General features: G+C 47.7%; 1 protein-coding gene across 1 annotated transcript; it reads left to right on the top strand.

Annotated features, from left to right (window-relative positions):
* The first annotated feature begins 10,741 nt into the window (after positions 1–10,741).
* Positions 10,742–13,660, top strand: LOC117188321 (protein gooseberry). The gene is made up of 2 exons (XM_033391976.1): positions 10,742–11,011; positions 12,207–13,660. The coding sequence occupies exons 1-2, from the start codon at positions 10,957–10,959 to the stop codon at positions 13,448–13,450; spliced, it is 1,299 nt and encodes a 432-aa protein (XP_033247867.1). The 5' UTR covers positions 10,742–10,956; the 3' UTR covers positions 13,451–13,660.
* The last annotated feature ends 8,404 nt before the right edge of the window (positions 13,661–22,064 follow it).

Here is a 22,064-nt window from a genome sequence, read left to right on the forward strand (position 1 = left end):
GTAAACATCAACCCCCTGCCCGATGCCATTCGGCCGATCATTTTGGCTGTGCAGCTGTCCCCCGGGCTCGGGCTGGGCTCCGCTCCGCTCCTGTCACGGCCGACGACACATTTGTGTGAATTGTATGACTCTTTATTTTGTCACTGGCAGCCAATTAAAGCGTGAAGGCTGCCGTCGGCACAGGACATAGACCGGCACCCGGGCCCAGATCCAGGCCCAGGCCCAGGCAGAGACCAGGACGCATTATCAATCGTTCCGGTTTTGGCAGTTTTAGCACCCACAGTTGTGTGTCGTGTCGTTGTCGTGTGTTCTCAATGTATGTTTATCCCACTTTTCCACCTCGACCTCCGTCTCCTTCGTCTCTTCCCCCTGCCGGCCCAGTTGGGCTAGGTCTTTGTCATCAAACTTTATGGGGGTTCGGTGCGGGTTTCCTTTGGCTTCTTGGCTTATCCTCTCCAGCTAACATTCGCTGAGATACAATGCAAGTTCATGCTTGTTTACGATGAAATCATGTGAGTGTTGTTCCCTCTGTTCGGTTAGCAGATGAAGCTGCATTTGATTTACGATATGCAATGTAATAATGACCGTTGATAAGGTCGCTACTTTACTTCAAGCTCATTAGAACGAAGTACGTTGTATCCACGTTCCATCATCCGTGCATCCATGATTGCTAGATATGGGGAGCCAATCCTCATACCAAGCACGACCCTAATCCTACCCTGATGAGTGGATTTCCAATATCCTTCCCTCAACTGCCAAAGTCATTTACCGATATACAAACATAAAAATTTATCAACATCCATTATAGCTAACGAAAGTCACACCTGGTACGGTTCGGACTGTCTGCAGTTTTTGAAAAATTGAAAAATTGAAAAACCAACGAACAAAAGCGAAAACAGCGAAAGGACATCATCATACTATGAGGAATTAAGCGTGAAGTTTACGCATATTAAGGATACGCACATGCCGCCTGCATCTGGCTTCGGAAAGGGCAGAGAGGGACAGAGGAAAATTTCGAGAGAGAGAGCTACAAAATGGCTGCCCTTTGCCTTTGTATTTGCCTGTGCATGTGTGTGGTATGCCGGCGTGGGTCTGTGTGGAGTTGGGCCGCATGCAAATCTCTGATCTATAATGATATTTCAGCAGCAATATTTCCTCCATAAATTCCATTGAGCGGAATAAGCCGGCCAGGCAACAAGGCTGAGGAAACAACCGATGGTCATCGAGTGGAAACCAGGGGCGAGGATTGAAATACTCAGCTGGTCTAGGCTCTAGGCCCTCTACTGTCTTGCATCATGCGATAATCAGAACAAAAAACTCGTTGCTAATGAAGCGTTCTGCAAGTACCACTTGAGTGCACTCGCATGCGTCATTTACAATGGCTATGGCCATGCAAATGAGCCGCACAGGACATTCTCGAATGAGGAATTTTATTTTCTTCCCCTCTGCACTGCTGCCGCTCCACGTTCTGGCCGTAACCACAGAAACTTGGTCACGATACACATGACAAATTATTTAATTTGCGTATTGACAGTTTTCAATTACCGGAGCGCCTCAAGCGTGGCAACGTCTGCGTCAGAATTTTCGATAAGGAGGAGCCTTGGGGCAGGACTTCTGTTTATTGCCCTGTGAAACGGAAGTCCGCCTATATACTAGTATTTGGGCGTGGCAGTTTGGCTTCCTTTCCTGTTGAGGAGTTGCGTCTTGATGAAGGAAATTCATGTTTGGAAATTGTTTAGCATATCAATGGAACAAGAAGAACGAAAGGCAATTGAAAAAGTACAAAATTCTCAGAATTATTGAATAAGAAGCGGAAAGATAAGTGAATTTTCAGCTCAAAGAATACTTGAGATTACAAAATGGATCATAAAATGGGCAAACATGTGAAATGCTACGAACAGCAACGAAAAGTGTGAAAACGACAATTAACACTCTTTGGGACACTTTCCAGTTAATATTGCCTAAACAAAGCCTTCGATTAGGGTACCATAAACAAAATTCGAAAATTCTTTCTTGATTCTTGGCTACTGACAGGATTTCGTGAATGCTTTGAATCGCAGTGATAAACTGTACGCCAGCTCTTTTCCCTGAATCGAATCACATGCTAGCCAATGATTTACTAGGGGCTGTAAATTGTGTCGCCAAGCTGAGAAGACATAAAATATATGGTTCTATAGATCATTATAGGAGGCCGTAAAGGGCGAAATGTGAGTACAGTCTAATTCATTCAAACTGACGAGATCATAAACCTCTCTCGTAACTGGATCTCGGAGTGTGAACTCCTTCGACCGGGGAACGTGAGTGCTTCCAAAAGGAAATCATCATCTGTGAGTAGTGATGGCTTCCCAGAATGGAACTCTAACTTTGAGTGGGACTCTGGTATTGTCTGGGGCTAGTGACTACTGAATCGACTACAAACGAGTAGCTAAATGTCCTTGCCCAAATCTTGACGCTTGCTGTGCTACCGTCCATCGAAGCCCCCTGCCGATGTGACACCTTCGTCCAACGTCCTCCGTCCACCGTCCTCTCTGGTGCCTCATGCCTGGGCCCGGCGGGACCAACGACAGCGTTTGTTTGCCTCGCAAATTTAGCATGAAGGAGTGAAAACTGACTGACCACTGTATTGAACTAAGTGTTTCAGGGTGTGTGCCCAGGGCCCAGGGCGCAGTTTTCACTTGTAGGCCCAGCCTTCCAGATGGCCGAGCGATCTGTCATATGTGATTGTTCAATATTTGTCGGTCTGCCAAACTGTTTGTTTTGCCTTCCGTTTGGTCAACATGTCCTTGGCTACTGCTGCAACTGTATCCTTTCGGGTTCTTGTTCATCTGTTGACAGTTTGCCAACGGAGTTTTGATGGATCATTTTGCGGAACTTCATTATAGTCTAGGACTAACGGATAAGTATTTATTGATAGATTGCAAAGGATTGCAATAAGGAGAATGTTCCAGGAACACAAAAATGATGGCCAGAAGCCTGTGGTCTGGTTTTTGAAGAGGTTTAACCATCTAGTGCTGCAGAGTGAGTTTAGATTTTGAAAGGTGCAGCCGCAGATGGTTTGGAATAAATTTCAATTTCATTTGGTCATTTCGTTACATGTGCTTTTTGTATCTTTTGGATACAGTCGGACTTGTAATCTTGTAATCTTGTAATCTTGCGATCTGCTAGAGAGAGAGAGAGAGCAAAACTGACGTCCTCTTGCGACTTTGATGGATCCGCCAGAGCAGGAAAGTTTAGCGTGTTTCGCTTAAATGAAGTACCAAAAACTCAATTTATTTGCAATTAAATTGTGAAAAACAAAACTGCACGGAACCCGGACCAGGACCGGTCTGGGTCTGGGCCTGGGCCTGGGCATTTGCATTGTCCGGTCAAAAAATAAGACTTTGCTTTTCTCTCTTTCTCTCCCTCTCTCTCTCTAGCTATCTCAAACTGTGTCTGCGTCCTTTTCTCAGTTGCAAGTGCGTTGCTGCGGCTTGAGCTTTTGATCTTGCCTGTTCACACGCATGGCCTTTTCACTCACTCCCCACTCCGTCGCCACCCATCAGCATCTCATTTGAAAGCTAAGGCGCTCCACCGTGGGCCAACTCGGGACGGGACTGGGCTATATGTCATTGTAACATAAAAGTTCAATTTTAATTGCCGAGCTTGACGTGCCCAAGGTATTTGGCTTGGCATTTTTACGATCACTTTGGCAAATGTGCGCTTCAAAGCCATTTCGGTCAGCTCCGAGCTCGAAGACCGCCAACCGCCAACCTTCGAGTGCGCACGGATCAGCGGCCGACTTTTGTCGGCCACTTTGTCCAGTCACTGCAAGATACCGACACCTCAAACACCTCAGACACCATCTCCGTCCATGTCCGTCCCCATCCCAGCAGTCCTCTGAAACTCTGTGTCAAGTCGTAAAACACATCAGCATCAGCGTCAGCCCCAAGATGTCGTTCCGAGCATGGATTTTACATATGTTCATTTGTTTATATGACTGAAGTTTGGTGCCGACTCAGATTGGCACTCAAGTTAAGCGATTGCAAATCCGTAACTCATTTCGACTCTTTTTTCTTCATTTTTTCGTTGTTTAAATACTAACGCAAAATGCTGAGGTGCAACCTTAACCGAAATTTCGAATCTGCACTTGCCTGGGCAGTGTTTTTCACAAACCAGCAACTGGCGACGGCTGGGGCAGATCCAGGCAAGGGACGACGGGCTCATTCCCGAAGAAGTATATAGATTTACGGCTTAAGAGTGGGAATGCTTGATAGAGAGACAGTCATTTCTCCCAGTGCAGTCCATATATCTTTCGCATCAATAACATAAATTAAAAACTCAGCCGAAAAGGGAAACTCCCAGCGGCATTTGCTTTGAGCAAGCTGCTGACATATGCAAACCCTCTACGCGATCTTGACTTCCACCTTTTTCCCTGTGGCCCCAACGCCGGGTCGGAGGAATCTCCAGACTGCGTGTCGTCTCCCACATGGACTGGCGGGCTCAGCAGCAGACTCTGGAAGTCCCTGGCCATAGCCCTGGCTCTGGATCTGGCCCTGGCTCTGGCTCTGGCTCTGGCCCTGGCAGTGAGCAATTTGTTTGCAGCGGTGCCCATTCCGCTTAGCGTCTCAAGACGGGGGGCGTTCTTTAGCGGGCAGTTCGTTATAATTTATTTAATGGCCTACCAACCGTCCCCTCCCCTCCCGTCTCGCCCCTCTTCCTTCCAGCTAAGATTCTCCCGGCACAGCTGTTGAGTAATTTGCTAAACATGCAACCGCCAATCGATGGAGCGAGACTGCCCAGATTTTCGCAGATTTATGAGACGAGCGGGTGTTTTATATCTTGTTGGGGCATCGGCAGTAAACAGACTTGTGGGCTGCCGAATGCGTTTTTAAACAGTGCATCTTAAATCAAAGATCTGTGGGCTTCAGCCGCCGACTGTCGATTTCCGGCGAAAATCGCGTGCAGTTTTGAGAGATAACTAAATTACGGCAAACACAACGACCACAGGCGTCATAATTGCGGTAAAGCTGACGGGGGGCGGCGGAGGGGTTTTGGGTGGGCGGAAAATCGTGTTTGCTGTGACCGACTAGGAGACGCAGGACGCAGGAGCAAGGACACCGGCATGTACTAACAAACCATTAACACTCGAACCGCAGACTGACAACCCGGGGAAGATGTTTCGATGCGACGTTTGGTACCTGGGAACGGCGGTAGGTCCTGGGCCACGGGGACCTGTATGCCAGTCTTCTCGAAGTCTTCTTCTTTTTGTCGCATGATTAGAGGCCATTACAAATCGTAAGTGTTACGCTCTGCTCTACGCCGGCGACTCTCCGTCTGGACATGTACCTGTCGGTGGTCCAAGCGTAGTCGCTTGCCTTTGTTTTGCTTCGTTTTGTTTCCTGCTTCCCCCCGGCTGTCCAGTCAAATAGAATTGTCAAACTGTGCCAATGATCGATTTGACACGCCAACTTAGTCAACTTCTGGATGTCTACATCCTGCACTGGCGTTTCCAATCGCTTTAGCAGCGCTTTTTAGCCAAAACGAACAAAACAGAAATACGAGTATCTACGCGCAATCCAGCAGATACGCATCTGCTGGCAAGGCTGGTAGGCTGGTAGGCCGGTAGGTGCCGCCTCGATACCCAAAAAAGGTGTTGCCAAATTATGCTAATTGAATTAGTCGCGTCAAGGTGGAAACAGACCATGGGAGTGGGAATCTTTGTGGTTTCCATCCGAAATGGCATCCGAGTTAGCATAAAGCGACAATAACAATAACAATAATGACGATGATGGCGATGGCGATGTGTCTGATGTGTTAATTGACCTAATGCCGTTTAGTTGCTTATTGCAAATTGATTTTCGACGCCCACTAAAGATATTGAGATATATTTTAAAATCGAAAAAATATTAAAATATTCTGTTATGTGCGTGATTTTTAAAGATTCGAAAGCCTACCAATCAGATATATTGGCAATGTGTACAATAGGTGATACTCGAGTACAATATACATCACGATTTCACAAAGTTATAATGAATAATATAATAATGGTCTTATCGGATCGGCGGCATCTTCAAAACCAGCTCAATAATAATCTTTGATTCTGGGAACTTTACTTCAATTAGATGCGAAAAATGCCGCAGCAAATCAAAATCTAATTAAATCAACTGGAGATAACATGCAGCTCAATTTTTCACACTCCACTCTCCGCACTCCGCACTCCGCACTCAGTGTGAAGAAACGATCCACAAAAAGCCGCTGCAATTTGTTTTGGAAAAGTCGGCACGAGACTCGCCGTTTGGCTTAACGGAACCTGGACTTGATGCCACAATTATGGGGGGAGCTCCCAACTTTGACATGTGCCGACTGACGGATCGATTCACCTGAGAATAATTGAAAATCACGCTGGCCAATTGTCACTTTTTGGAAAATCAACGAAAATTGAAATTGTAGCAAATCGATTTGTGCCTGCAGCTGGAACCGTAGTGGGAAACGGGTCCGGTCCGGGGTCGAGCTGCAGTTGGAAATGGACCTGTACATGGAAGCCAAGAAATGTATCTTTAATTAGAAGTAGAAGCTCCATGTGGACTCGGGTTTTTAACCTTTCAATAATTATTTATTTTCCTATTTTCACATAGCATTTGCTGGCGATAATTTTTTGAGAGCCCTGGCGGCCTCCACGCAGAACTAAAATCCATTTCGAATGCATTTATATTTCCTATGGTAAATAAATCAAAACGGGAAAGCGGCGCGTTGGCCACCGTACAGTCTCCAAGAGATTCCTACTTATGTAGATTATTTATGTATTTGTTTCCCGAATAGTACCTACTCGTGTTCCCCTGAGCTGCTTTGCATCATCGTAGGAAAGGATTGATTGCGTTTCGTGATTATTTCATCTATGATTTCTCGGTGCATTAATTTTGGAAAATTTCCTATATTTCAATGTCAAATTAGTTGTAATCAAATCTGATAAATATATGAATTATTTGGGTACGGATGATGGAAAATGGAACTGAAGTGGATCGGAAATGCATATTTCTCTAGGATGGGCAAAGATCAAAGTAGCATAGGGCTATGCCCATTTGTGCGTAGCTCGGAGGCAAAGCCCAAGGAGGATTGCCCCTGAAACTGCCTTCAAGTTCATGACGATCGATTCTGTGCGTGTCCGAAATGGGCGGCGAAACCCTTTTATTAAGTCATTTGTGGATTATAGGCGTTATAGTTATAATCATTGACATCACACCTCTCGAGGGCCCGCAGGTGTTAAACGAATGGCTTGACGCCACACACCGCACGATCTTCAGGGAGGTGCTGGCGAGGAATTGAAGCAAAGGAGTTGAGGGCATGTCCCTATCAGAAGACGAGCGGAGTGTTAATCAAGGATCAGCTCCAAATTAACAGGAACGCGATAAACGAAGGCGCTACGCCGAAATGCAATTAAGGTTCATCTTCATCCTGATCATCGGACTCGTCGGACTCGTCGTTTCTCTGCCTTTCCCTCTTTGTTTTCAAAGAATCCGAATCCGCCACATTTCAGCGACTGTGACTGGGGCTCAAATGTTTTATTTACGACGGCGAGGGCCACGCCGACGCGGGCTGTTAGAATTCACACTTCGATGGTGGCAGCGGCTTGGGTGTCCTCCCTCTACGTCATTGACGCTCACTTCACTCCCCTACTGGTCTCTCTCTACTCTTTTGCCGACAAAGCGCCGCAAGCGGAGCAGAGTTGAAAGGGAAACCACAGATCATGCACATAATGGCATTCTTTGTGTGCCCATCCAAAAGTCAAGCGATCCCTATGCTCTACTGGTATGTACGAGACATCCTTTTGCCATATCATCGTGGCGATACGCGTGCCCGCCTCTGCAACACTCCTGATTGGCCGCAACATCCCCCAGGATAGCCGAAGGGCTATTAGATGATTCTCCTTTCGTTGAGCTGGCCAACTGGCATTCCACATTTTGGGGGCGTCATCCGATCACACATTATTAATTCGTTTTTAACCGTTCCGAAGGAGTGATATATTTGTACATATTACTCTTCTCACCTCTCGGCCCAACTGTCCCGATCAACCGGCAACGCAACCGCTCTCCCGATCCGATCCCACTCTGGCAAGTAGCCGCCCTAATTAATCATCTTTCTCCTTTATTTCATTTCTGGGATTTCAGAGGCTTTGTTGAGCCGCCCCTTCGTGGTAACATTTGCTGTGTAAACAGTTGCGGTTGGGTTTTAATTTAGTTTTCTTGTTTCACCGACCGCAGTCGGGGCAGCCTCTGCCCCCACAGCTGTTGCCGTTCCCGTTCCCGATGGCCTCGGGGCAGAGGGGCTTTCGTTTAAGCTGACATATGGGCGTTAGTGGTAATTTTTCAGAGGAATTTATTGGGAGCGCTTTAAGAATCATTAGCCCAGCATTTTGGAGGGATCTTCATTACTTACTAATATACGACGTTTTGAAAAATTGTTCTTCCAGGGAGTAACTTAAATCAATATTAGAGCAGGCCTCCGAAAAGAAAACTCTCCCGTCTTCCAATAGTCGTAGAAATCGAATTCCACAGCATTTTAAAGGCATCACTCAAGTCAATTCAAAAGACCTTCGTTGGTGAAAATGAATTTTCCGACTTCAACTGATACCCGAGCAATGTGCCAACCGTCAGCCGTCAGCTAGGCCAATACATGGCCTCCATTACTCGTTTCCTTGTCTGTCCTTGTCTGGGTAAAATATTAAAAAATTCCCACAAAAATGCCACAGTCGACGAGTGTAAAGTATTTCTCTATAAACTGAAGAATAGTTGGCTATTTATTTTTCCAAATAATATGAATTGAAAGGCAAGCGCGAAAATAGGGTGAATAAAGGAGAAGCGGTAGTCGAGATGGAGAGACAGACAATAAACCGAACGCACCGAACGGACACTTGCCATTCGAAAGTTCAATAGATACAGATACATCACTGCCGCAGACAAACAATCTGTGCCTGTATCTGTATGTGTATCTGCAGCAGTATCGCTATCGGCAGCGGTATTTTTGCCAATCGCACAGTAGCTGTTTGAGTTGTCATAAGATTTGAGCGATTGCCTCGAGGCGAAGCCACACACAGAGCGTGGCGGGCAACCAAACAATAGCCTTACAATTATTGCCAAATGGCACACATTCAACGTGAGCGTCAGTGGCGGTGGCAGCATAGCACCCACGCGAAAAGTATCTCACAGATACACACTCGTACGCCTCCATCGGCAGTGGCAACAAGTTTGTTCATATTGTCCATGTCTTCAGCCTTGCTTCAGCCTTGGATATGATGCCGCATAATTTTCAATGCTCGCACACGCGGCGTATACGCAACATGCCCAAAAGTTCTTTGATTTCGACCGACACTCGGCGCAAAGAGGTCACAGCACAGAAAGAGCCCAGCAAACAGTAAATTAACCAAAAGTCATGCACTCGGAAATGAAGTTTTTTTTCCCTTTTTCCTCGTGCGAAAATCTTTTTGTCAGCTTCCCACTCATTCACACATATTAGTGGCCTTTCCGCCTCTCCGTTTCCCATGAATACTAATGTTGTCTGTTGTCTGTTGTCTTGGGTATTGGGTTCATTCTAATTAACAAAAGCAAACAACAGCAACAGCAACAGCAGGCCTGTTGGCCAGCTCCAGTAATTGAATCACATCTTGGGAGTGTGCAAGAGAACAAACATTTAATGGAGCACACCGAAGTTATGGTAACTGCTGTACCGAAATAGCTATGAGTTGTACGAGTGTTATGATACCATACTATATCCAGAAGCCAACGTCTGCTGCCCGATACAGAAAACACTGATGTGGACCCAGGCTGCTCCCCTTTTAGCCCAAGGCCAAGGTATGCCTGAAGGCGTTTTCCAGGCAAAGCGGAATGCAAATAAAATGCCATTCGAAGGGTAAAAGGGGGAGCCACGCTAAGACCTCCCAGTGACGTCGGTCAGACCGTTGAATATGGGCGGGAGCGCGTGCATCTTGCCCCCCCCCCCACACCATTTCGAGGGGGCTTTGTAACCTTTTTCACATTCTGTTATTCTTCCTTCAATCTTTCAAAGCAATTCAAATGAGCAAAAGTGTTTTCTCTCCTTCGGCTTCCTCAATGGAGGATTTTTTGCGTTGCAAAATACACGTGTATTTTCACAATGAGTCTTTAAACGGAAATCCTGTAGATAATATGATTACGACGTGTCCAATCAACCCAAATGCCAGCCGGAAACATAAAGTGACTGTTGCTAAACTGGAGACCTTAGAGACGCAGCAGCCCTAGGCAAACACTGGAATTCGCATAACTCCAAATCAAGCTCAAATAAAATAAATAATCGCAGTGGAGTACCGACTCTGAGCCCACTTGGGCTTATCCAAAAATTCAGCTCCACCGAGAAAATGAAACAACATTAAATTCGGTTTTGGTTTTGGTCCGGGGGCGGAGCTAAGCGGCATTGCAGCCATACTATGAAAATTCGTGTGGTTCTCTCTTTCTCGCCTCGCCTCTTATCTCCTCTAACACAGGGCTGGCACTGCTCTACTCTAGCACAGGCCGCAGCCACGCTCTCGGGCGATCGCTACCTACCTCTCGTTCTCACTCCGACTGCTGAGTACTGACTGCTGACTGCTGAGTGCTGCCTGCTTGCACTTCCACCCTCGCTCGCTTGGGTTTTTCTCCGACCAAAAACTTGTTTCCTTGGCTCTGAGAATCTCACGAATTCGTTTTAGTCTTGGTGGCTGACCATTTCAAAATCAGTTTCGAGGTGTCAAGCAAACGAGCAGCATCACTGAGCACTGAGCACTCAGCACTGAGCATTCGCATTAACAAATCATAGGGAAAAGTTATCTTGAGAAAAATCTTACTTTGTGGATTTCCTAGTGATTGTAAAGATTGAATACTGTTAGATCAAAAAAAAAAAAGAAGAAGTAGAACGAACACAAGTGTTGTCAATATTTAGCCAAGCCGAGAGAACGGATTACTGAAAGATATGGCTGTGTCGGCTCTCAACATGACTCCCTACTTTGCTGGATATCCCTTCCAAGGTAAGCACTGATAGCAGATCACAGATTCTACGCACTGGCCTATTACCAATTACCACAATTACGAGTACAAAACGTCAGAGTCGGACATTGAAAAGTGCTGGCTCATCATTTGGGGCAGCGCTTTCGCCCGCTGTTTTCAAACGAGAGATCATTACCCGGTCGGCAGCATGATCAGCTTTTTGACTTATTGATTGTGATCGGGGACTTGCAGGCCGGACAGCATCCCAGTACCGCAGCACCGCAGCACCGCAGCATCCCAGCTTCCAGTGCAGACTTTGCAGACTTTTTGGCGCGGTCGGTCGTCTGGCCTGGCCAGGCCTGGCCAGCTCTTGGCTTGACTCTTGTCTCGTCTCGTCTCTTGCCTCTTGCCTCTGTCGGCTATTGCGCTTTGATCTTGGCTCAGTGTCTGTGTCTGAGCTGGGGTTCGCGCTTGTGCTTTGGGTCTTGTGTATCACGTAGCAGTACCGTCAGCGCCCCAAACAACAGACTCCGACCCAGACCCAGAGCCAGAGCCAGGCCTGGACAGAGACTGCGTCCGCGACTGCGACTGCGACTGCGACTGGGGCTGGGGCTGGGGCTTTATTTCTCTTTTGGGTTGTTGCCTGTTGGCCGTTGTTGTGTTTTTGGGGCTGGCCTTTATATACTTATATTAGCTGGCACAGCTGGGTGTCCGCAGCGCTTATGGATTATTAGTTTGATTTGATTGCATGGGCCAACATGGGATGCAGCTGTGCCGCATCATTCTCCGGCCTGAGCGGCAGTTTCAGTTTATCCCCCCCTCCCAGCCACTGCCACTGCCACCGCCACCGATCAGCGCTTTCTTTTCTTCGGTTCGAAAAGACCTACGCAAATTGGCAATTTGCGTTTTGTTATGTTTACAAATGACCAACGAATCGTTTCTAGCTCAGCAGAACAAAAGATCGTGCGAATTGATCCTTGGGCTGATCCTGCTTAGTGCATTTTCGAATGCAATGCAATGCAGTGAAGTGGGCAGTGCAGTCTAAATAGATTACCAATTGCTGCTCAATCGAGCACAGAAGAAAAGTTAATTGAAAGATCGACCCAAGAACAGGATCACGGGCCGGCCACACACAATAAATACACATAGAAGAAATCCAGCTTGTAGATTATCTGGAACTGAAAAGAACTCTCCGAACTTGATACTAATCATCCTTTCTCTTTCGTCTACTTTCAGGACAAGGTCGGGTAAATCAGCTTGGAGGCGTTTTCATCAATGGCCGTCCATTGCCAAATCACATTCGTCGCCAAATCGTCGAGATGGCAGCAGCTGGGGTCCGTCCGTGCGTGATCTCTCGCCAGTTGCGTGTCTCCCATGGCTGTGTCTCCAAGATCCTCAACCGCTTCCAAGAGACCGGCTCCATTCGCCCTGGTGTGATCGGCGGCAGCAAACCACGTGTGGCCACACCCGACATCGAGACCAGGATCGAGGAGCTGAAGCAGTCGCAGCCTGGCATCTTCAGCTGGGAAATTCGCGCCAAGCTGATCGAGGCCGGGATCTGTGACAAACAGAATGCCCCCTCAGTTAGCTCCATTTCGCGCTTGCTGCGCGCCACCTCGGGCTCCGGAGCCTCCCACAGCATTGATGGCATCCTCGGGGGTGGCGCTGCCTCGGCGGGCAGCGAGGACGAGAGCGAGGATGACACCGAGCCCAGTGTGCAGCTGAAGAGGAAGCAAAGGCGCTCGCGCACCACTTTCTCCAACGACCAGATCGATGCCCTCGAGCGCATATTCGCTCGCACCCAGTACCCAGATGTCTATACGCGGGAGGAGCTGGCCCAGAGCACCGGCCTGACCGAGGCCCGTGTCCAAGTCTGGTTCTCCAACCGTCGTGCTCGTCTACGCAAGCAGCTGAACACCCAGCAGGTGCCCAGCTTCGCATCCACAGCCACTTCCTACGGAGCCGCAGCTTCAGCTGCCTCTGCCACAGCTCCCAGCATGGGAATGAGCTTGTACAGCTCCCAGGCGTGGCCCGCATCGGGTGCGGCCTATGAGACGCATGCTGCCTATGGCGGCTCGGTGGCCTCCATGTCGCCAGCCAGCAGCACGGGCAGCAGCTCCGCCGCCCACAGTCCCGTTCAGTCGCAGGCTCAGCATCCGGCCAGCGGCAACGATTTCATGAACTCCACCTACTCCATGGGATCGGCCAGTGCTGCGTACTCGGCAACTGGCTCCGCCGGAGCCTACACAATGCCCTCAACTGCCGCCACATCCGCTGAGCAACTCCGCTCGCAGTTCGCCTCCGCCGCCGCTTCCGGCTCGCATCACCCCTCCTCGTGGGACAGCTACAACTTCGCTGGGTCCTTCTTCCCCTCCAGTGCTCCCACGGCCAACCACATGGGCGGCTACCACCACCATCAGGTGGAGCAGAAGAGCTCCATGGTCCCGGCTGCTCCAGCCTATCCGTACTTTGGCTTCTAAGAACAGAATGGCCGCCATGGCTGGCTCTACGGAATTGGAAATTTGATTCGATATTCGTCGTTTAAGCAATTATTTTTTTATTACTTTACTTCTAATCTACTGGTAGCATTATCTTGTGTAAAGACCGTAAGACTGTTTATAAATATTTTGAATACCTAGTAAATTTAAGCAAAAAGCGAAAATCAAAACAATAAAATTTTAATTCTAAACTGGAGAAATTAGCACTTGTTTTATGATTATCGAAACAAAGGGCAAAGGGCACCTCTGGCCATTAAAGAAGTTTCAAGTTTTAAGTTTCGTTTGGGGCAAATGTTGGTGCGCTTCGACACGCACACACTCGCATGCCTTCCAGTGTGTTGGTGTGCGAAACGGAGCATCGTATTGGTGCCAGTCACAGCCACACACGTGTACGTGTGAGCCGATCGCTGATTTAGATGGAGCTTTTGTGGCAAGCCAATCCAGTCTCCACACACCCCCCCCCCCCCCCCCCCCCCCCCCCCCCCCCCCCCCCCACCCAGTAAGTGAAATCGAATTAGAGAAATCTTCTCACACTTAATTAAACTAATGGCGTTCCTCATGATCTTGGACCACACACATGTCCTGTTTCGGTCGTGTACATGTCGCCTGGGCCTGGACAGGTCCACAATCAACTAATCCTTCAAAATCGAACAGAAATTGTCCCCTAAACTGACAGGGGAACAATGAACTAACACAGGAATACGCCTGGAGCTGAAAAATCCCTTGTAGAGTGAACATTTCCCAGACATGGATATGGGCGCTCTCTTGACATATCCAGACAACACGCCGACTCATGATCTGACAATTAAACAATTAGATACAAAAACGACAAGCACGCACTGCGGATTCGATAATACGAAAATAATTTAGGAATTGGCAATTGTTAAAAGGACCCACACACATAGCAGAGAAATAGAGCAATTGACAAAGGAGATGCGCAGAGTATGGGCAGAGAGTCCGACGACCACCAACGTCAAATATGAGCGGTACTTTCAAGATGCCGCCAAGTTGTGGGCCTGGTCAAGGATGAGACGACCCGACACTGGAGGAGGAGAGGAGAGCACACGGGAGTGAACAAAGCCATTGACAAAATGCGGGAGGGCAGAGGGATGGACACTACATACTCGTAGCCATCGGCTGGGCATCCTCCTCATGAACTAGTTACGACCGATCGAAGTCCTGGGTGGTGGTGGTGTAGGTGTAGGTCCCTGGTAGGTAGCCGATGCTCAGGATATGCCTTCCCTTGCCCGCTGCTCTCAATTATGTGTGCACAGCGGGTGTCGCACTTACCACCTAGAATGAATACGTTCTCCGGGTCGTCCGAGTGCCTAAATGAAAACATCAATTAGTTCATATCGCCGGGGTCTTGAAACACTGAAGAATGGGAAGAGTCCTGCCACGACGACAGGTTCCCTAGTTCTCTTTCGGGCCCACTACGTCACTACGAGGGCGATAATGTGTGTCAACTGTGACAATCATAATTGATCGCCCAGCTCGTCCTGGGGATCGGAGTTCTTTCCTGTCTGGGGCAGTTTCACTTTGTCACTGCACTGCCATACAGTAGCCTGCGGCTTCGTTTGTCCTGTCGGCTCGTCCCTGGGTCCGGGCCCACCAACTTGGATATTTTTATACAAATTTAATTTGTGTGGCAGTCGAGAGCTGAGTGTGAGTTCCGATGCGGCACACATTTGACAAAGCTGTTGAAAGGCCCAACCGTCTGAAAATGATCGTGATTTATGCGTTTTCGATAGTGAGCCCTCACTGAGCCAGTAGCATGCGAATTGTTCATTCCTTCTTTCGCTCAAAGCCAACTTCCTGTGTGGCCAACTTGGCTGAGAGTGTAGCTCCGGTAGCTGAGTTCAGTTTGTGGTCGCTTTGTCTCGAAATGCTGAATTTTGATTGATGATCGGAGACCGTGTTGATGGACGACTTGATGAGCACTTGCAGTTGGTTGGTGGATACTATATAAACCACATACAAAGTTCTAGACCTTAATCCACTCTGCTGATTATTCTGACAACTTGACGGCTTAATCTTGTACCAAATTGTACGTGTCCAATCCAAGTTGCAGCCGTTAATTGCTACCGATAGCCAACGTCGCGTCGATCCAATGATCCGCACCGAAACAAACATCAGCAGCCGAAAAACACACACAATTTTCAAGTGTTGACGGTGTGGAAATTTTCCGCTAATTTTTCACGTACTCATGCGCTTGTTTTCGAACCACACGCCAAAAAAATTTATCATATATTCATTAAAAATTATTTACGTATTAAATGGCGCAACCGAGCAACAACTGTGAAGGAAGTTGTTCATGCTCATGCGAGCAGCGGCCGAGGGAAGCGAGCGAGCGTTGATAAAACATCAAAACCAATCTGATAAGGAACGCTTTAAATTCCGTTACGTAACGCAAATTTAGAGCGTATCTCTTTCTGCTTTGTTTCGGGACTGTGCAAGGGCTGGCTTTCGGTTCACACAACCTCCGGTTGCCGCTCCTCTGCGTCTTCATTTCCGAGGGTGGCCCTTTGCCGGTCCTGTTCCTTATTTCTGTACTGCTCCAGAATCGCTCCAGGGCAATTACGCATGAATTTTGATCGAATCGCGTTGAAAACTTGATAGGCCTGGAGTTGAAGTTACGCATGCGAGCTTTTAAATTAGACCCGCAGCATTCTTGGGAGTCGCTGAGGAGAACCGACACTGACATGTGATGGCAGGTGGTTTGGAACTCAAGAGGGTTACTGTATCGATCGATGCAACTAGGATTACTCTCACTTGGCCATCTGAAATGTCTTAATATCCCACTGAAAGGAGCCTTAACCATCGCTTCGGAGGGGATCCCCTTAGGCGATCTTTGCTTCCACAAAGTCTGCAAGTCGCAGTCGATGACGTAGATGGAGAAGAGGCAGTGGCAGTGGCAGCGGTAACGGCAACGACCACCAAATAACATTATAATTCAATAAGAAACCACTTCGACCGGGAGAAGACCAGACACCGGGGACAGAGACAGAGACAGAGACGGAGACGGAGCCGGAGCTGTGGAAGAACGACTGAATAATGGTAGTGCAGCTGTGCTGTGATTTCGTTGCCGGCTTGGGCCAATTGGACTGGGCATGCTGCGGCTGCGGCTGCGGCAGCCAGCCTGTCTGCAGCGACTACAAATTGTTGTTATTGCTGCTGATGCTGGCCAGCAATTGTAGAAATCATCAAAGTGCCCAACATGTAATTTACATCGCTGATGAAGATGGAGATCGAGTAGTAGGGGGGGGGGAGAGAGCCGATCCGTCGGTGATCTTCTTTGAGCCCGGCACTCGGCAGCTTTAAGCAAGCGTAAAAATATGCACAAACGCCAAGCGAAAGAGCTAAGGGTTCTCGAAATATGGATCGCGAAATGTGATTACAATCGAGTACTTTGATTATTTATTAAAGCCTGCTTTTGGGTGATCATCGATCGAGCGGTTGATGCAATTGCTTGATCAGGTTGCACAAATTGAATGTTATTTTGCAAAATGTGCGCACGTAGTAAGTATACGTGCAGTATGCCACAGCGTGGCATCAGAATAAAGTTACCTTTCTGGGGATAGAGAGAAGGGTAGAGCAGAGTAGAGAACGATTGTGGACTTGGAATAGCGCGCGAAGATTCTTTGATCATTTTACGCTTATTTGCCGGCACACACAGTCACTGACACCCGAATGATCTTTAGCATATTTTACGCTCAACTTGTGATCAAACCGTAACTTTGGTGTCGTACCTGCTCTCAGTTTGTGGCATCGTGGTATCGTGGTATCCTGGTATCGAGTGAGCGGCCACCACTGCGGATGACTCATGAACCATTTGGCTGTACCATCCATCAGGGTAACTAGCCGGCTATGATATATTTGCATATTGCTTGGGAAAGTTGTCGAGTCGAGTGGAGTTGAAGTTGGTATTGGTATTGGCATTGGTGTTGGTGCTGCGATGCTGCTCTGTGCCATTTTTCTGTACATGATTTTTCCTTGGCTTATATTTTATTATTTTTATCTTTATTGCCATTGTTATTGTTGCACGCTGGCCACGTTATTTTCTGTTATTTCTTTGGCTGCGCAGCGGTTTTGCCTCGCTTTGATCTTTCGCCGACCCGCCAACTGGCATTTGTAATTGTATTGTGCTCTCCCGAGCACGAGTACTCGTACTTTCGAGTAGTTTCGCTTACAGCCTGGGCTCGCTCTTTCTCCATCAGAACGCACAGGGGGAGTCAGTTTGTTATTATGTCAATTGCTTGTAATTTCTACCATTTTCAAAGATGACTGCATTCCCAAAAGCTCTCACATTGGATGCGCCATGCGGCGACGACGTTCAGCATCAGTTTTCTGCTTAAGCGATCTAGAAAATTTCACTCAACTATTGTAAGGCATTTCCCACCAACCATATATCATATATCCTTATATCCTTATGTCCTCTGCAAAACCCAACTCTGCCTGCGATTGGAAAACTAAATTTCCACGGCAACCATTTCTCAGCTCTCCGTCTCCCCTCCTTCCCCTCCATTTGGCTATACAAACAACCCAATCATTTAAATGAATTATATTTCGTGGCATTGAAAGTGATTCCCAGAGCCAGCGTGGAACAGGGAGAATAAAATGGGAACAATATGCGAAAGGATGTGGTAGTTGAAGCTGATACCGATTGGGAAACGCGTACGGTCCTGGGAGCGGCCTGAGCGGAGCTGCGTGTACCACCACCACCACCACCACCACCACCACCGTCAGCGTCACCACCGCACCGCCGTCAGCTAGCTGATAGGCGCACAAATTGGCGTGAAGCGTGCAGAAATCATGGAAAAAGGACAAAGACGGGAGCGGGAGCGGGAGCATTATTTTTCAACATATCTAAAACGAAACATTTTTTGACACTTTTCTCTCCTGCCTTGGCCTCTCCGGCAGCTGCCTACCCGGATCCTGATGGCGGAAACTGGCGGCGGGAAGGGGTCGCGCCAGGCCGTGTGTCAGGACAGCGCCTGCAGCTTGCTTAGCAGAAAGATGGATTATTTGTACGCTTATTTCGATCTGCTCGGTGGATGTTTGCTTTGGGCAGTTATAAACGCTTGGTGTGACCGGCGCTCCAGCCAAAAGTCGTTCCAAGTAGTACGACACTTTCCAGTCGGGGTTGCAAACTCTGATTTTCCCCTCAATACGGCAGCCATCATGGATTGCGAGCAACAACAACGGAAGCCATTGCAATTCTGATGTGGCATTTATAATTGGATTTACATTATGGGATTTCTTTCAAGTCGAAGAAGAGTCCTTAGGAAAACATGTTCTTTCCATTTCAATAAATGGAATGCAAAAGCTGTTTGCTAATACCATAATCTATACTACTCAAAATCATTATTTCTGTAGGTGCTACTATTAAAGGAATTACGATTTTGCACACATTTCATTATTCAATGAAGACCTACCGACACCTTGCTTATCTTTTCCGGACCCCCTGAAAACTCGACCATGTCCGCAAAATGCGGAGAAGTTCCGAGTTTCCGATAATATGAGACGAAGTAATACGCCGTGACCAAGTTTAATTTGCTACGCACAAGGAGGTGACAGCGCAGGACGAAAAGTCATTGGGGGGTGGCTTGTACCTCACTTTTCCTCATGGCAGATTCGCATCCAAGATTGCGCACTGCTCTAGGCCTAAGCTGAAAATCCAATAAAACCAATAAATATTGCCAAACTGTAGCGGGCTCAGGGCTTTGTGAGTGCAAGGATCAGAGGACGATCTTGATCTGCAGCAGGTTGCTACGCAGAGGCAGGAGGTGCAAGAAATTGTGTCAGTGGCAGGGCAAATCCTTTTTGCCACAACATGACATGACTTTTGGGCCAGTAGGCGTTTACTCGACTTAGGAGCGGCTCAGGCCAGAAGGATCAGTGCCACGCCGCGGCGTGTCTGCCGACCTGTCGACCTGTCTGTGATGAGTTTATCGCAAAGAGCTCTTGCTCTTGAACCTCTTTAAATTTTGTTGCTTTTGTCGCCTTTCCGTGGCCGACTCCCAAAACTCCCGAGACCTGCCTCTGCGGTCGACTATGTGTAACAAGTGCGAAGGATAATCCGCTGCACACGCGCATTCGAGGGTGCCGGCTTTTGCCTCTTCGCTGTTCTCACACGCTTGGCCAAATAAATAAATTGTAATCTGCTTTTGTGTTTGATTTCAATCAAAATGCAGCAACGCCCACGTTGCCTTCGGTCAAGTCTTGATGCCTTGATTCCTTGACTCGTTTTTCCGTTCCTTGACTTGTACCCTCATCGGATTCGGATTCGGATTCGGATGCGAGCTGGGACTTAAGCTCGGTCTGCGGTCTACGGTCTACGGTCTGCGGTCTGCGGCTGAGCCATTCGAACGTTTGACAACATGCCGTTTTCTTGTCTTTTTTCGCCAGCTTGTTTTTGTCCGCTGATCGCATTGATCTATATAATCGGATATTCTGATTTCAACAGAATACTCCAGAGGCTCTGGCAGGAAACGACTTAGGCAGTTCCTGAAAAATATTTTGGTTGATTTTTGATTTTGTGACAATTTATGGATTACCCTTGTGCTCAGGTTGTGCCATTCTTTCATTTGTGAATGAACAAGGATCGTGTACTGTATATACGAGTATAATCAGAAGAATGATGCTGTACTGCAGCCATGACTATGCCTTAAACTCTCGCTGCTAAAATATAGTTCACATAAACTGGAAAATGATGATGGATCGCTTAACGGACTGATTTACAAGATCAAGATCGCACCGATCGCGATCAGGCAGATCAGGCAGTGAAATAACAAAAGACCTCCGCCAGATTGCCGTTAGACTTCACTTTGTAGTTGAGCCGACAAATCAGCGCAATACTCGCCCATTTATATTCATATCAGCGAACAATCGACATGATCGCCATCGACAGCAAGAGCAACAGCAAGACAGATTGCCTGCGGAGAGCACTGGCCTATGAATCACTCACAGAAACAAGACGGAGCAAGCAACCCACCAAGCAACATATTCATGAGCCAGGCCAGGACCTTAAGGCAAACACAGGCAAGGCAGCCTCCCCATCGATGATGGCGTTGGGTTGTCCGTTGTCCGTTGTCCGTTCATCTAAGCTGATCCTCGGCTGAATGAAGCACTTAGTAAACCCACCAGGCAGCCAATTGAAGGTCCAAGGGGGCAACCCAACATTAAGTGCACTCAAAGGCAAGTAAAGATATCGATTTTTGCTGTTGCAATTGGAGCAACGTTTTTTGTCAAAGGCTAGGGGCAAAAAATGAGGAAAAAAGAAAAAATGGGAAACCTAAAAGAGAAAATGCATGCAGCTTTTGTCGCCTTTAAAAGCAGCAATCCGCCAGAACATGGGTACAAAAAAAGATATTCAAGCTAGACCCGGCCACTCGCAATTCCGGACAGGGTGGGTGGCAGGAGGGGGTATGTGCTGAGCGATGTGATTGAATGTGTGGCCTATGAGAACGTCAAAGGATTGATACGTGAATTGATACACTGTTGACATGTGCAGGACTCGCAGCATTTCTTTTTCGGTGCCATGGTAATGACAAATGTGCTCACTGCATGATGTAATAGTAATAGTACGAGCCAAGCAGCAGGACAGCAGGACCGCATGCCAATACTGGCAGAGAGCGAGCAAGATGGCAATAGCACAGAGTTGACAATAGTGACACCACACCCAGTTTCAGGTCGGCTCCCTGCCGAGGGCCGAGGGCCGACAGCCAGCTCGGGGTTGATCGGCAAACGTAACAAGTCAGCGCATCGAATCGCCATTTTTGCGCTGTCCTCTGCCTTTTGGCGATCATCTTGTCTGCTGATCAGTGATCCTCTCTTGGACTGTTTGCTATTTGGACAATCATTTTAATGCCACATCCATCGAAAACGGCCACTCTGTCCCGCTCCTTCTCAGTGTTTGTTAGAGCATATATGTTATTTGGCGAACGCTCAGTCTATGATTGGATTTGCCTTCACACTTCGTAGGGACGTGGAGTAGAATGATTTCATTGTTTCCACAATTAGTTCCGATTGGGAGGATGAGGATCCATCGAGCATATGGAGGATCGTGAGGCCTGAGCCGCAGTAACGATTCCCATTGCTTCATGTTACTCATTTACAGCAGATTAGCGACGGCAGTGGCGATCGTTTTGTGAAATGACCCGGTCCCAATCCATGAAAGAAGTGAAGCCCGGGAACGGAGCCACATCTGCCGCCCGTGCGATTTGCTTCGCCTCACCGGCATTGCCTCCTACTTGCCACATTAACACGGTGCATTGTTTTTGTCGTGCGTCTATTTATTTATGGGATGCAAGCCTAACCAAGAACGATTCTCTGGTGGCTAACATCCTCAGCATATATGAGCCTGATCCTTGGAAAAAAAAACGATAAACTTTCTTCTTCTTAGGTTCTTGCGACAGCAATGAAATAAATGCTCGTATTCTTGAACCCTAATAGACATCAACACCTCCAAGGGATATATTTATGTAGATGTCGTCCCCCTTTATTTTGTTTTTGTTTCTGTTTCTGTTTCTTACCCACGGCTTCCTTAAAGCGGCGGCATGAAGCTCCAACAATATAATAATTTTATCATGAATGT

Source organism: Drosophila miranda, chromosome 3, assembly GCF_003369915.1.
Source record: "Drosophila miranda strain MSH22 chromosome 3, D.miranda_PacBio2.1, whole genome shotgun sequence".
NCBI lineage: Eukaryota > Metazoa > Arthropoda > Insecta > Diptera > Drosophilidae > Drosophila > Drosophila miranda.